At 41.4% G+C, this 16,190-nt stretch overlaps 1 protein-coding gene across 1 annotated transcript in view; it reads right to left on the bottom strand.

Moving 5' to 3' along the window:
- LOC120554638 (transmembrane protein 47-like) overlaps window positions 1-16,190 on the bottom strand; it is a 33,443-nt gene that overhangs the window by 3,575 nt on the left and 13,678 nt on the right. The window contains exon 2 of the mRNA XM_039793655.1: window positions 7,659-7,799. Coding sequence (XP_039649589.1) covers window positions 7,659-7,799 — 141 coding nt within the window. The remainder of the gene's footprint in view (window positions 1-7,658; window positions 7,800-16,190) is intronic.

Genomic DNA, 16,190 nt, shown 5'->3' with positions numbered 1-16,190 from the left:
CGCTGGTATCAGGACAACAACCTACTCATGAATGTCAGCAAGACTAAAGAGACGATAGTGGACTTTTGGAAGAAGCAGGGAAGGAACCAGACGTCACCCTGCGGTGACCAATCTTGTAACCAGACTTGGCAGTTTCGTTTTGAGGCGGTGTGAGAGTCCCATACAGTAAACAGCAATATCACTGCCTCTACCGCTGCCACAAGAATTTCTTTAAACACTATGAGGGTAAAAAACGAAACACAAGCACTTAACTGCCCGGGAGTTTGTGTAACAGCTGACTGTTTCCTGCAACAAGCTCCAGCACAAAGCACAGTCCCTCTGTCTTTTTTTTCTTTCTTGTGAGATGAAGCTACCTTCAAGTGCGGTCAGAAATGTCGAGATCTATAAACGATCTGACGGAAAACAATAATTGTGAAACATAAAGTCTACTTGTGCTACATTGGAGAGTTAAGGAACACAAAGTCACACAAATGGGCCCTTTAAATATCACTCCCACAACCGCACAACCTTGTGGTGAATCGCCGGGTCACTTTTTCTGGTCTGAATGGGCCCATAAGGGATGGAGGGTTGAGCAGAGGGGTGGCGGAGGAATGTAGAAAGATAGATGTTCAAAAAAGGAGGGCTAGGAGAGATAGATGGCAGTGGAACAAAGGAGAATACATCAATCGTTATTTCTTCAAAGGGAATTCTTCCTTTGGGAACAGAAACAAGCTCTGCACTTTCCTGCATGAAAAAACCAACACGGATTGCACAATATTCAAAAACACGCAAATATTAAAGCGCCCATATTGTGCTCATTTTCAGGTTCATAATTGTATTTTGAGGTTGTACCAGAATAGGTTTACATGGTTTAATTTTCAAAAAACATCATATTTTTGTTGTACTGCACATTGCTGCAGCTCCTCTTTTCACCCTGTGTGTTGAGCTCTCTGTTTTAGCTACAGAGTGAGACATCGCACTTCTGTTCCATCTTTGTTGGGAGTCACACATGCGCCGGAACTAGGTAAGTATCACATCAGCTAGCTAGCTGTTTCTCTAACTTTAGTTAGTACAAGGCAGGATTAGCTGGGAGACTTCTTCTAAACGAGGGCGTACTTCCAACTTTGTGTGGAATACCTGCAGAACAGGGACATGTACGCAGTTCTTTTGTAGATTATGGTGAACTCGTGTGTGTTGTAGCAGTGTTTTGCCATTGAGAACAAGTTTCGGCTAGTGACGTAGAAAACCCTGCAGATTTTGAACATGGATGTTTTTTTTCCCAAGTTTGTATGTGTGTGGAAGCACCAGAGACACAAAATAACACCCCAAATCCCAGAAAAAGTGTTTTTTTCATAATATGGGCGCTTGAACAAATATCAGATGGTGTGAAAACAGCCAGCCAGAGGTAGTTTGTTGTCAAGAAGTGTGTATGTGATCAATATTTCACTGAGTGTTCCCTTATAGTCCATCCGAACACACTTTGCCTTAGTGCTCGGCTTCTAAGATATCGTTTAGAAAGGTTGTTTGTGTCCCATTACGGTGAAAACAACTACATTTTGACAGCTAGTGTTTGTTTATGTTAAGCTGTAAAATGATATATCAGTATTTTGCTTGAAGTATTGATTATTATTAAATCAAAGCAGTTCATTTCGACTTTTTGCAAAGTAAAATAGTATATGAGCATATTTTGTTCGAGTTCCAATTCATGGTGTTGAAAAAGATGTACAACATAATCTAGTTTTAACAACTTCTTCAAGATTATTTATGGTAGGATCAGCTTCTTAAATTCAGAAAGGTTGAAATAAGAATTTACATTTGGACAAAATACTTCTGGAACCAGTGGCTCTTCCCTATGGAGGACTAAAAATGACAGAAGGAAAAATAAATAAATAAATGCAGAAATATAGTGAAAATAAATACATTTTGGTAACATAAATGGCTATTTCTGTATTTTTACATGTATTTATTTATTTATGCATTTCTATATGTATTTATTTATGTATTTATACATTTATTTATATATTTATGTATTTATATATTTATTTATATATTTATTTATTTATATATTTATTTATTTATATATTTATTTATTTATTTATTTCCACATTTCTACATTTATTTATTTCTGTATTTCCACATTTATTTTCCCCTGCGCCTGTATGCTAATTGAGTGGGGGGTGCCAACATCAGTCTGAAGAAGGATTGGTTAGCTGGGGGCCATGTCGCTAACCAGACAGAAGCAAAAAGCAAAAAAAGCAAAAAAAGCAGGAAATCGTGTACATCAATTTCCTTGTAGGAAAAGCAAGGTTTTTCATTTTTGGGTGCGTTTTGTGCAGGTGAAGTGAACAGACTTCACTGCCGCGTCTGTCACCACACACTCGGTCGTTTGTAGGGGTGGGAATCACCAGAGGCCTTACGATACGATATCATCACGATACTTTTGTCACGAAACGATATTATTGCGATTTCAAACATATTGCAATATTCTGCGATATATTGCAATTCATTACCTTTTTTCCAACTTCAAATTTTTCCCAATTTCAAATTATGTCCTCAAAAGGAAACTTTGTCAACATCTGTTTTATCTAAAAAGATACATTTCTCTGTTTGTTCATCTCACTTCAATTGTATTGCTGCAAAATAAGATTGTCAAGCAGACAAACTGACCAACACATATATCATAAAAGATCGATACTTGGCGTCTGTGTATCAATACTATGCTGTATCGATTCATTTCACTCCGGAGAGTTATAGACCTGGAGATTTGTTGGAGTCTCAGATGGGATTTTGGAGTAAGGACAATGTGAGGCTGATTACCGATGCTGTTCCCTCGGTGCACTAGATGGAATCAAGTCCACCACCATCAAAGCTTTCACCTGAATCTGGCGCGGGCAGGACTGGAGGACCAAGTGCTAGCACTTGCAGAAATTCCTGCACCGAAAAAGAGCTCTTAGCAGATTAAGTCTTACTTTTAATTCTTGTAACTCTTAATTTGGCTGATTTCGTAATGTTTTAGTCTAATAATTTCAGAATAAAGAAGTGATTTGAGCGTGTATGTATTGGGCAATCCACCATCTAACTAGTAACATACATGTTAACTTGGCTATTGCATTAGCAAACATTTGGTAGCTGATTATTTGATGACAGGAGTAGGCTAGCTAAAATTGCGTCTGAAATCATTCCCTCATCTGGATTAAAAATGCGCTGATTGCAAATTCCTAGCATCAGGGCTTCAGTATACAGAGAGAGTGAGAGACTGAGCTTTAGAACAGGTTTTCGTAATTGTCTGCCTTGACATCAATGCAGTTTGCATTAAGCTAGCTATGAGCTGTTGGCAGCTAGCTAGCCCAAACACCCCCGTTTTCCCCGCATTTTATTAAGCTAGCTATGAGCTGTTGGCAGGCAGCTAGCTAGCATAAACACCCCCGTTTACCCCGCATTTTATTAAGCTAGCTATGAGCTGTTGGCAGGCAGCTAGCTAGCCCAAAACTCCAGTTTCCCCTGCATTTCAATTCAGACCGTTCTCCCGCACGATTTTGTATCCCAGTAGGCTACTCTCTGGTAATTTAGAAAGTCCAAATTGATATATTAATCAATATGCTGAAATCTCCTAGATTTTGCCACTAGAGGTTTTGACACGTCAGAGCTGCTTTGGTTTTATTTCTCTTTTTTTTATTATTATTATTAATTATTATTACTGATCCAGTTGGTAACTAAGCTTGTATCCTATTTTTGTGAGTGATTTTGAACCTCCGTGTTTTTCAGATTTTGGCAGAGAGTGCAGCCAGTAATGAAGGGATAGATGCACCTAGCACTGTAGATTTTGAAGAGACAGAGGGCTTTTCTCTACAGGTTCCTGGACCATTAGTGCTTCATCATGGGTCACAGTGCAACATCACATGTCTGCAATGCTCATCAGGTAGTGTAACTTGTATCTATCATTAGCTGTATATGACACATAAACATTTACAAATTACTTCTAATGGTAGGAAGAATACATTTCCTACTGGACTGTATTAGGATGTGCATGTGTTGTGACCACTCTCTTTTTATTTATTTTTTTGCCTAGCAGTTTTCCTTGGACTAGGGTGGCCCCTAAATCATGGCTGCAGCTGTCGCCGTGGTCCTGCTACACCCTGCTACGCCGTGCAGTTCCCTGCTACGTCCTGTAACGCCCTGCTACGCCATGAACTACTACAACTACTATTTATAGTCGTAGTTCAATTATCTTTATTGTGACTATTATTGCCACTGTTCATCACACCCCCAACCGACACCGTCAGACACCGCCTACCAAGAGCCTGGGTCTGTCCATGGTTTCTTCCTGAGGGAGGTTTTCCTCGCCACTGTCACACTGAATGCTTGCTCTTGGGGGAATTACTAGAATTGTTGGGTCCCTGTAAATTATAGTGTGGTCTAGACCTACTCTATTTGTGACTTGAGTGTCTTGAGATAACTCTTGTTATGATGTATTAAAGTTGATAAAGATGAGACTTTATTGATCTGGTGGTGAAATTCACAAGCTACCTGCCAAGTCAAACTTCTAATAGTAATGCAGAAGTAGTGTAAAGCATTACAATTCAGAGACAGTAATATTGTAATATAACTAATTACTCTGAAATGACAGTAACTAGTAATCTATAATGAACTGCATTTTGGAAGTAACTTGCCCAACACTCCTAGTTACTATCAATGAAATTATGAATACATTTTATACAACAAGACATTTTGTGATTGTGTTCATTTTGTGAAAACAAAATATATTTATTGATTGCCTCCCTTCCTCTGGAAACTGCCTCCTGATTGCGGCCACAACACAAGCTGGTATTGCCTTCCTGATCTCCCTGCCCAGAAACCCATATGTCTATCGGACCACCTGCCTGTAGGCTGTGTATCGGAATTGCCTAGAGAATGATAGGGGTGCAATGTTGATATTGATAATCCTGTTAACATAGTCAATATGATCAAGTGATAGACTTATTTGATGTAACATTTTCAGTTATTCTATTCCATAAAGGTATGTATGCACATCAGAGTTTAAAAATCTGCTAATCCCTCAGCATCAATAAAGCACATTAGATTAGATTATACTTTATTGTCATAATGCAGAGTACAAGTACAAAGACAACAAAATGCAGTTTGCTTCCAACCAGAATTGAAAAAAAATCATATGTATAACTAAATGTAAGTAATGAACAACATGTACAGATATGTGCAATGTAGTAGGAGTAACAGTAAGAATATAAATATATGCAGGGTATTAACAGAATATATTATAAGAAAAATTTAATAAATATGGATATTCAGTATGAACCACATAGACAGATATGTGCAGTGTGGTAACAGTACCATTGTAGTGCAGAAACGGTAACGTAAGAATAAGTGTACTGTATGTGCAGGAGGAATAGTATGAGTGCAGTAGAATATGGCTATATATAAGTAGTAACAGTATGTACATTAATTATTTTGATACAGTTTGTTATTTGTGTAGAAAACTGACGACTATAATAGAAGTGTATAATAATATAATAGTGTTATAAATTACTCTCATCTAAACATACTCTGCTCTGTTGGCTTGGAGAGGGCCATACAGCGGAAGTTATTTTATCACAATTTTTTCTCAAAATATCGTTTATGGCGGTTATATATTCCTCCAGTTTTTAAAATCTACTTGTTTATCATTAATATACACTATAGGGGTGTTCAACCTGCACATAAGCAGCAGAGTAGGCTTCCTTGTACCAGTGAAATCAAGGCAGTAGTAGTAGATTCGATCACATCGCTCTAACCAATCCTTCAGACTGATGTTGGCACCCCCCACCCCATTAGCATACAGGCGCAGGGAAAAATAAATGTGGAAATACAGAAATAAATGTAGAAATGTGGAAATACAGAAATAAATAAATGTATAAATAAATATATAAATACATAAATATATGTAGAAATACATAAATAAATACATATAGAAATGCATAAATAAATAAATACATGTAAAATACAGAAATAGCCATTTATGTTACCAAAATGTATTTATTTTCACTATATTTCTGCATTTATTTATTTATTTATTTTTCCTTCTGTCATTTTTAGTCCTCCATACTTCCCATTTCGTACCTCTTTTTGCATTCAAGTAAACTGCCTGTTTGCTTTGCTGAGATAAAGACAGAAAGGCTCCTAAATCATTACAGCATGCAAAATGACGTGGTATGTAAGGGGCGTTGTTCAGCTTGAAGCAGAGGGATGACAACCCCCTTAGCTGTGATATAATACACAACGTATTACAGACTGAATTGAGCTATTGCTTTTACAAAATGGTCATCAAGCATGGCAATATGAAGTTATAGTCACATTCTAACTGAAATACATTTCTATGAAAACATAATCATGTTACCAATAAAATAGGCTCTCCAGGGCTGGCTGCCTGCACATACCAAGGTGGTTGCTATGGAACGCAGCGCAGGTAACGTTAGCCTTCACTAGCAGCTAGCATTGACTATCTTTTGCTTAACGCTAAAGAATGGCACACAAAAAACGAATTGATCGAGACAGCAATAGAAAAGCAACTAACCGATCGAGGCAGCGGTAGAAGAGTAACTCTTTTATTAATTGAGTCTGGTGGCTTTGAAGACAGCATAGATAGCGGCTCCAGTTCCCTGTCGAAAAGGGCTGTCTGACGGCAAGGTAAAGTGAAATAAGGTGAAAATAGTCTAAATATAGCATACATTTAAGCGTATATGTGTATGTATATGTCTTAAGTGAATATTTTAACTCTCTGAGGACAAAAAGACGCACCGCACAGCGATTTTGACAACACTCCTATTCAAAAAGCTATATTACAAAATTTCATTTTAGACATTTATTTACTATTGATATATTGCGCTACTTTTAAGTGACACTTATTGTGCAAAGTCATTTGAATCAAAGCCGTTGTGTATGGTTATTGTATCACAGCTTCATCAGATTGCTTGATTTGAGCTACCCATTTTATAATTATATTTGAATAGGCAGTCAAATGTCAATCCAAACATAAGAAAAAGCTTTACTTCCAAGCCATTTATGCATTTTCATTTCTGATACAAGCTTTGAAAGTATTTTTCAGGATAAGAAGACTCCCGGTCTATGAGAAATCAAATAGCTTCTATAAATCTCTACACCATCCCTTTAAATAAGAAGAATTCCTCTTTAAAGCTTTATCTCACTTCTGTGGTTTGCACAGTATGACAACACATCCAGCTTTGCAAAGTGAAACATTTCATGCCTAAAATAAATACATTTACCAATTATTCAGGGAGGTTAGAATGGGGGAAATTGTGGAAACTTCGCAATTTGAGGTTAGGGATGGATGGGGAAATGAAAGGGACAGGCGTGACACTTCACTCTGACCCTGCTGGGCCTGACTCATAAAAATAGGATTTTCTCTAAATGAGTTTGAGGAAGAGAGGAATTGTGTGTGAATGTGTGTGTGTGTGTGTGTGTGTGTCTATGTAATGAGTACGGATTATCATTTAAATGCATGTCAGTTTTCAATGTGATTACCCTGCAACCTTCCAGTTACCATGTCTAAATTGGCTAATTAAGTATATGTGTGTGCGCGCGCGAGCACATGAGTGAGTGTGTGTGCGTGTGTGTCATTAGGTGTAATTGTGGAATGGACTACAGTTTATTGTCTGTGCGCTGACCTGCAGCAAAGAGCATAAAGGCGACGGGTGCGTAGAAGCGCCGTCTCGTGCCGATGCACACTGCAACTAGAGCGACCAGGAATGACATCAGCACCAGGGCTCCACCTCCTAGCAATAGGGCCAGTGTAGCAACCTGCCAGTCTGGAAAGGCGGAGGAGAGAAGGAGAAGAAATGAGGAAGGAAGACCAAGGGTTGGAAGGATGGAGGAAGGTGGACAGAGAAAGTGAAAAAAAAAAAAAAAAAAAAAAAAGAAAAAGAAAATTAACAAATAATGAATAAATGCCACATAGCGAACACGTACCAGAGCCAAAAATTAAATGCACAAGATCTTGAGGCAGAGCCACAAGAGACATATTATTTCATTTGACATTTCATTTTACTGCCCCTTACCACCATCAAGTATGTTGATTAAAGGGAGAAAGAGGTAGGAGGTGAGAAAGGCATAAAAAAGGAGTGAATAATAAAATAGGAAGGAGAAAACAAGATGAAAAGGAGAAGAAATTGATGAAAAGTGGAAGGAAAGATGGCAGAAATAAGGGTGGTGAAGATGGAAACAAAAGGGGAGGAAAGACACAATGAAGCAAGGGGCAAATGGAAAAGGAAGGAAAGCATATGAAAAAAGGATGGAAGGTGAAAGAAAAGAGAGGAGGGTGGTATGAATCAAAGGATATGAAGGAAAGAAGTGAGGGAAAGTTTGGACAAAGTTAAAAGAAAGAAAGGAAGGAATGGGATGAGAAAGGTATGGATTAAAGGCAATGGAAAGATAGATACTGTAAAGAAAAAAGAACCATGTAAAACAAAGGGAATCAAGGAACAAAGGCAAACTGAGGAAAAAAGGGAGAGACAAGAGAGATGAAGAGAGGTTTGGTGGCAATGAGGCGGATAGCGTCTCCAAGAAGCTGATTTTACAAGGACAAAGAAAGGGCAACATGCAAATAAATTCCAAAAGGAGGAGAAGAGGCCGAGGGTGGTGCTGGTGGGGAAGGTAAACGAAATACGGGGGGAGAAGGGAAAAGGAGGTAAGGAGGGCGTGAAGGGGCTGGGGACAGAGCATCACTGAGTGAAAGTAATGAAGAGAGAGAGAGAGAGCACTTAGTATACCTGAGCTGACAAAAAGCCTCGGCTAAAAAGCTTTGCTGGCATGCTATCAAAAATCTGTCTGCATTTATGTAAAGGGAGCACTGCTTGATGCACACTGAAATAGCACATACAAAGATACATGCTCTCACACACACACACACACTCACATGAAGACACACCCACTTGGTACCATAATCATGCCAAACTCGAGATTTGTGAGTATAACATATACATACACAATCTGTGCATTCCTCGCTAGCTAGCCTGAAGCTAATTTCAAAAGACAAATACATTCACAATGACACACAAAATAATATATATTTACTGTAATGGCTGATAAAGCTTTAACACCTACAACCAGCAACCACATAGCATCAAAAGAAAATCTCTGGCGCTGTCACTGCATTTAGCATGGCATAGTTTTTGTGCTATTATTCTGTAGTTGCCATTTGTGGCCACAGTGGTCACTATCTTAGCAAAAGTTACAGTCTCATTTGAAATAAAAGTGGATGGTTATTAGAGCTAAAAAGGAACAATATCTTCCTCTATTTTAGACTCTCAATGTCAAGACAATTTGCTATTGGTCAATGGCCAAAATGAGTGTGCCAAAGTTCACTTGACTTCTCTGCGGAAAAAAAAACTTGATTGATTTTATTGTGAAATCATCATCAAAACACACACACGCACAAACAATCACACACACACACAAACATACTGTGATCAGATGGGATGCTGTCAAATTGGCCTGGCTCATGTAAGATGCTGTAAAATCTATTTGTGCACCACACAGCTAAATTAGAAAGTGCTATATTACAAAACATATAAATAAATAAAATAATCTGTACTCCTAAGGACATACAGTAGCTCGTAAAAGATAAACTTCAAACTGAAAGATCTGGATAAAACATCAGTGAACCGCATCTGAAGCAGAAATGTAGCTATCAGTACAGACGCAAAGCCATTGCACAGTAGTTGGCATCGATGGTATACTGCAGGGCTATTATTGTAAAGTCACGTATTTTTTATTTTACAGATATTTAAGTTGTGTAAATATGGGCAACGCCTAAATTTACTGCTCTAGTGTGGTAAAAAAGTGTATGAAAGATTGATGGTGGAGGGGAGAGATAAGGAAAAATGAGAGATTTAGAGGCAGAGAGAGAAAAGAGACAGAGATAGAGGTGAAAGATTAGATGCAGAGGTGGATAGTGGGAGGCAGAGAGGAAAGGAGGAAATTAAAGATGAGAGGAGAAAGTGAGTAGAAGATATAGAGCAGAAAGAAAAGGGGGGATAAAAAAAGAGTACAATCAGAAGCATCTTGTATTACTACAGAGCCCCTCTGGGATCAGTTTAGAAAAAACTATTTGCGCTCAGATTACAAATCTGTGCTCTCGGTTTTATAAACTGTTTGCGCGGATTCACAATCTGTGCCCTCGGTTTTCTAATCTGTGCGTACGGTTATGCAATACGTGCGTACAATCACATTTGTGAACTATTTAAACAGCTTCTTTCTTCAGAGAACAAGGAATGAATGATAACTTACAGCACAGATCATTTCAGTAAGTGCCTCCAAGCCTGTGTTAACATGCTCCAGGGCCCCCAGCCTCCCAGCTAAGCCCCAGTTAGTGCCTCCTCCAGGCCCACCAGCCTCCCTCCTAACCCCAACTAAGTGCTTCCAGGCCTGGGTTAAAAGTGTTAAAATAGGCTACCAGTATTACGGCTGTGGCTATGACCCAGAACACAGAGTATCACAACACGGACACAGAGAAAAAGTTTTAAGTGTCTTTTAATGGACGTCAAAGAAAAACAAAGCAGCCAAGGACAGTTAAGATGCGCTGGTGGAGGAGACAGGACAGCAGCGGGCGAAGCAGAGTGTAGTGTGTCCAAAACGCTCTCAGGGATCCGAGCAGGAGGGTGGCACGGCAAAAAGGCGAGGAGCTGGTAGAACAGCAGCCAACGGCAAATAGGTCTAGTGGTGTCGGTCTGAACAGGCGTATTATGAATCCGTGCGAACAGTTTATAAAACCGAGGGCACGGATTTATATAAAACCGAGGGCACAGATTTGTAATCTTTTTTCTTCTAAACTGAACCCAGGTGGCTCCGTATATTACAAATGCAAAGCAACCAAAAGCTTTCCGTTTGAATGATGCTGCTGATTAGATTATTTTGTGGACAAAATGTTTCTTGGCAACAAGGTATTCCTAAACCCAATTTCTATTCTATTTCTATTTCTATTTGTTTGCTTCATATTTTAGGTAAAGCACTTTAGGCAACATTTCTGAATTTCACTTGAAGTCAGATCAACAAAAGCAACTACACTAAGGCAATTCTGTTGCCCAAAAAGTTGAATTTTATAAGCAATGCAACAAGGGCAGATGTACGAAGGTGTAGGGTTAAAACAAGTGGTCCATAGAAGTTAAAGCACTCCAACTAGCAATGTGCCTTACTGGTGACACTCTTTCAAGCCTGCTGCTGCTAAGCCCTCAGGATAGAAGTGACTATGATGTCAATGTTTGACGCACTATGTCTGTGTGACGGGGTGCTACAGAGGGGTTGGAAAGAACCAGCTGCTGACTCAGTGGCAGGTGGTGGTGCCAAGGAGCCTGCGGGAGAGGGTGCTTCAGGCGGTACATCGGCTCCTGGGTCTGGCCACTTTGGGGTTGGAAAGACGCTGCGCCGCCTCCGTCAAGGATTCTACTGGGCATAAACGTGATGTAGAAGACTACTGCTGCCGCTGTGACAGCTGCACGGCACGCAAAAGCCCCACAGACAGGTCTCACGCCCAGCTCCAACAGTTCCCAACAGGTTGTCGTATGGAGAAAGTGGGGATTGATGTTCTCGGTCCGTTCCCTCGTATGGAGAAAGGTAACTGCTACATCCTTACTGCCATGGACAATTTCACTAAGTGGCCTGAGGCATACTGTATTCCAGACCAGGAGGCAGAGACAGTGGTAGACGCATTGGTGGGTGGAATGTTCAGCAGATTTGGAGTGCCCGAGGTCATTCACACTGACCAGGGCAGGAACTTTGAGTTCCGTGTGTTTGCGGTCATGTGTGAAAAACTGGGCTCCCACAAGACCCGTACCACACCCCTTCACCCGCAGAGTGATGGACTGGTCAAGAGATTTAACAGCAGCTGGCCATAGTGACGGCTAAACATCAACGGGACTGGGACAACCATGTGGCCCTCGTGCTGATGGCGTGTCGGTCTGCTACACAGGACTCCACCTCCTGCTCCCCTGCCCTTCTAATGCTAGGAAGGGAGATCAGGACTCCGGCTGTGATGATGGTTGGAAGACCTCCTGATGACCCGGGGGTCCCGCCGGGCCCCAACTATGCCAGGAAGCTCCAGGAATGCTTGGAGTCAGCGCATGAGTTCGCCAGAGACAAGCTGCAGTTGGCAGGAGCGAAACAGAAGTAGAACTACGACGTGCATACCAGAGGGCGTCATTTTGAAGCCAGGGAGTTGGTCTGGGTGTACAGTCCACAGAGAAAAAAAGGCAGATGCCCAAAGCTGGATAGTGTATGGGTCGGTCCTTGAAGGGCCCTGGAGAGACTGGGTGAAGTGGTATACAGAGTCCAGCTGCCGCCAAGAGGCAGGAAAGTTGCCCTACACCGAGACAGGCTGGCCCCCTATCGGGGTACGGCCACCTCCACAGGGGCACGTGAAACCCCGGGGTGGCTGTGGCTCAGTGGTAGAGCGGTCGCCTGGCAATCGTTGGTGGTTCGATCCCTGGCCCTGCAGTCCCATGCTGAAGTGTCCTTGGGCAAGACGCTGCACCCTGAGTTGTAAATGTATGTGAGTGTTTATCTGATGAGCAGGTGGCACCTTGTACGGCAGCCTCGGCCACAGCGTGTGAATGTGTGTGAATGGTTCCTGTACTATGTTAAAGCTCTTTGAGTAGTCGTTAGGACTAGAAAAGCGCTATATAAAAACCATTTTCCATTTCCATTTACAACCTCAGCACCCTCCTCATGCCTTCCCTGGTGATTTGAATTCCCCCTCTGACCTCCCACAGAATGGACTTTTGCCACCTTTCCCTGTGGCTCCACCAGCCCCCCCCCTCATCTCCTTCTGCCCCTGCCCCAGGTTGCTTACGGCCATGGAGGAACCGCAGGCCCCCCGTTTACCTGAGAGACTTTGTTGCTCTCATAAAACAATGGATTGGAAAGTTTGTAAGTACACCAGAAGTTTATGTAAATAATACTTGCCTGCTGGCTTCTGCTCTTTGCTGTTGTTGTTGCTGCTGTAAGACGAGTGCTTAGGGCCGTCTACAAATTACATCCGAACCATCACTTTAAAGATGAACTGAACTGAAATAATCTGCATTGATAATGTGTTGGTTATGACAAATAAAAATGAATTACACAAAAAATTTTAATTAAAAAAAATCAATATAGCTTTTTTTAAGCAACACAAAAATTACATTTGTTAGTATTAGAACACTGACAATTTCGATGACGTCACTGGCATGGTAGGACCTGCGAAGGTATATAGGTTACAGTGCAGCATGGACATGAAAATGAGTAATTTTAATGGCATAGGTTACGTATTTGAGCCTGTGAGGGACAGGCCTGCAGTGTCTGACCACCACCACATGGATGATGACCAGTCCATGGTTTCAGGCTCCACCTACAGTACAGGATCGTGTGGGGGGAAGTGACTGGTGTGTGTTTGGCCGCTGCCGGAGCATGGACACTGCAACTGAATCCATCTGTGATTGGACGAATTCATCCAATGGGATCGCTTGTTAAGTTACCTGCACGCAAAATGTTAAAACCAAAATAAATAAAGTTTGAAAAAAGAAAAAAAAGTTCGCTGCACGTAGGAGAGTCACCCCAGGTTGACCATAGATGCACGGAGGATTCACGAGTTTTGCCGTTTACGTTAGGCTAGTGTAGAGTTGGCAGATTTTTTCCTTGTGGTCGTTGATGGATATTACACAAATGGATACTGCACAGATACCTCTTACGAAGGAACTAGCAGCTTTTTCTGCGAGTTGAACTCCCTCTGCATCAACGATGTGCCCTGAGGCGGTGGACATCAGCTAGCATCAGGGTGAGTAGAAAGGGACATTGGAGTCTGTTTACAGACCTGCTGTGGTTTAGTTAGCAGCTAGTAACGCATTATTATTGATCTGTGATATCGTCGGAGTCAGGATTTATTCATACAGTCTATGGTCGGAGTGCTAGCTTGTGGAGTTTGACATAAATGTTTCCAACGTGTTTAGCTGCTAGCCTTTTCCCTAGGTTGGAGCGTGTGGTATCTAGCTTGGTTTTGTGACCCACTTTTTTAATGAACGGCCAAGTGTGTCAGTCTCAGTTTTGTTGAACGCTATTATTTGTGTGTGTAAGTGAATATGTACGTGTTTTGTGTATGTGACAACAACGTTACATCCAGCCCTTTGCCTAGTAGACTAGCTAGCATGCTGGATAACAGCTAAACATACCTCTCTGTCCTCTGCCTGATGTGAGCGTTTCAGCGCCCTGTCTCTGCGGCAGATAGCATCGCTGGTGTTGGTAGTTGCCGTTGGTCTATCGGTCGGCCCTGTACTGTAGCCTGAAAAGTTGATCTTTGAGGGTATGGCCTCAGGTTTCAGTCTGTTGGACTTAACCCTCACCAGTGACCCTGTTGTATCAAATGTACAGCTCTCTAAACAGTCTGTCGCTAAAAAATGGTCGCTACAGAATCTAAATCCAGGGGCCGTCGGAGGGCTAGCCAGTTTTAAGGCAGCTAGCTATGAGTTTAGGACTGGCTTCCTTGTCAAAGGTAGCCTGTGGAAATGTATCATAACCCCAGCTGCCTTAGCCCTATAAAATTCATTACTGCAGCCAGGGGTAATACAGTATGAACCCCCCCTAAACCTGTTGGTTGCCGTTTCCTCAGCCATGTCCGTTAGCCTCTGACTGTTTACATTCCACGGCTGCTTACCATGCCAGTGACGTAGCAGGTTGTGGAATTCCAACATGGCGGCGCCCATGTAACAACAACAACACTTTCAATGTACCATTTTACCCCTTTTAACAAATTCAGCCATTTTAATCATTGTACCAACGTGAAGAAATAAAATACATCTGTTATATCACCTTTAATCAAATTCCAGTTCAGTTCATCTTTAAGAGTATCACTGTTCAGATACAGATTAGAGATGTTGAGTTAAACACTGAGATTTCCGCCTGTCAGTGAAGTAAACGTGAGTTTAGATGCTGTGAACCTTCTACATGTCATTTTCCTATGAGAGTTTGCCGCGGGAGATCGTACACCTGTAGTTGGCTGAGAGCTAATGGGGGTTGGCTGTTGTTACAGTATGTCCTGCAGGAAGAGAAGTGGGTGGAAAAGTCGGAGCTAGGAGGTGGCTAGGAAGGTCAGGTAACATTAGTCGGTTTAACTGGTCTTTGTTTTGGCGTTGGCTACGGCCCAGAGTAGCCTGTATTCAGGTCAATAATAAAACCGACAGTAAATTGGTTATAAGACTCACCGGCTGCTTATTGAGGGACGCTACAATATTCAACTTCCTTCGAGGCACAGAGATGATTCACTCTGGCCATATATCTTCTTCCGCGATTGCTCCGTTGATTACACTCATTTAGGCCGGATGTCCGTCGTCTTGGGCTTCCATTGGGTTGGCATTTTAAACTCCGGTCGATTTATGAGGACTATGATTAACCTTTTCTCAGATCTCTGCAGGGTAAATCCAGACAGCTAGCTACACTATCTGTCCAATCTGAGTTTTCTGTTGCACGCCTAAAACAACTTTTGAACATACACTTGTTCCACCAAAACAAGTTCCTTCCTGAGGCTATTATGTTGCTCCGTATGGCGCTTAGTGCCGCCCAAGACGATTGTGATTGGTTTGAAGAAATGCCAATAAACCAGAGCACGTTTTTCTCCCATCCCGGAATGGTGTGTGCAGAGCCATATATTAGAGAGAGTTTGGCCACCTCAAATCATGGGCGCAACATTGGATACAATCGTCAGATGACTCTACAGTGTAACCCTATGGGACGAATATGCTATCTTGAAATAAACCGCTTATTTTTACCATAAACAGGCATATACATGTTATTATCAACATTTGTAAAAGGCCCTTACGGAAATAATCCAGTGTACCTTCTATATCGTAAATGGGCCTATAAAAAATGCCCATTGTAGTGAGTGACCATGTCGCCTAATAGGTCTCTGAGCAGTGTTTACCTTTCTAATGTCCGCTAGCATACGCACAGGCTAACTATAGCCAGTTAGCTTTGTGTGTAACGTAACAAAACCCCACCCATCTCGTAGGAGCGAAGCTTAATATTTCATTCAGTAAAATTTTGGTACAAAAGGAGCACTAACGCCACAGGTGTTATGTTGACAACATGGACGCAGATATAGGAAACACCGAAGGCAGTCGTAATATTTACCTAGCAGGCTAGACTAATGCTGTTGCGCTAATGTTAGCAAACATCGGCGT

This window comes from Perca fluviatilis, chromosome 24 (genome assembly GCF_010015445.1).
Source record: "Perca fluviatilis chromosome 24, GENO_Pfluv_1.0, whole genome shotgun sequence".
Lineage (NCBI taxonomy): Eukaryota > Metazoa > Chordata > Actinopteri > Perciformes > Percidae > Perca > Perca fluviatilis.
Note: the sequence above shows the minus strand (reverse complement) of the source record. Positions and strands in the feature narration are given on the sequence as shown.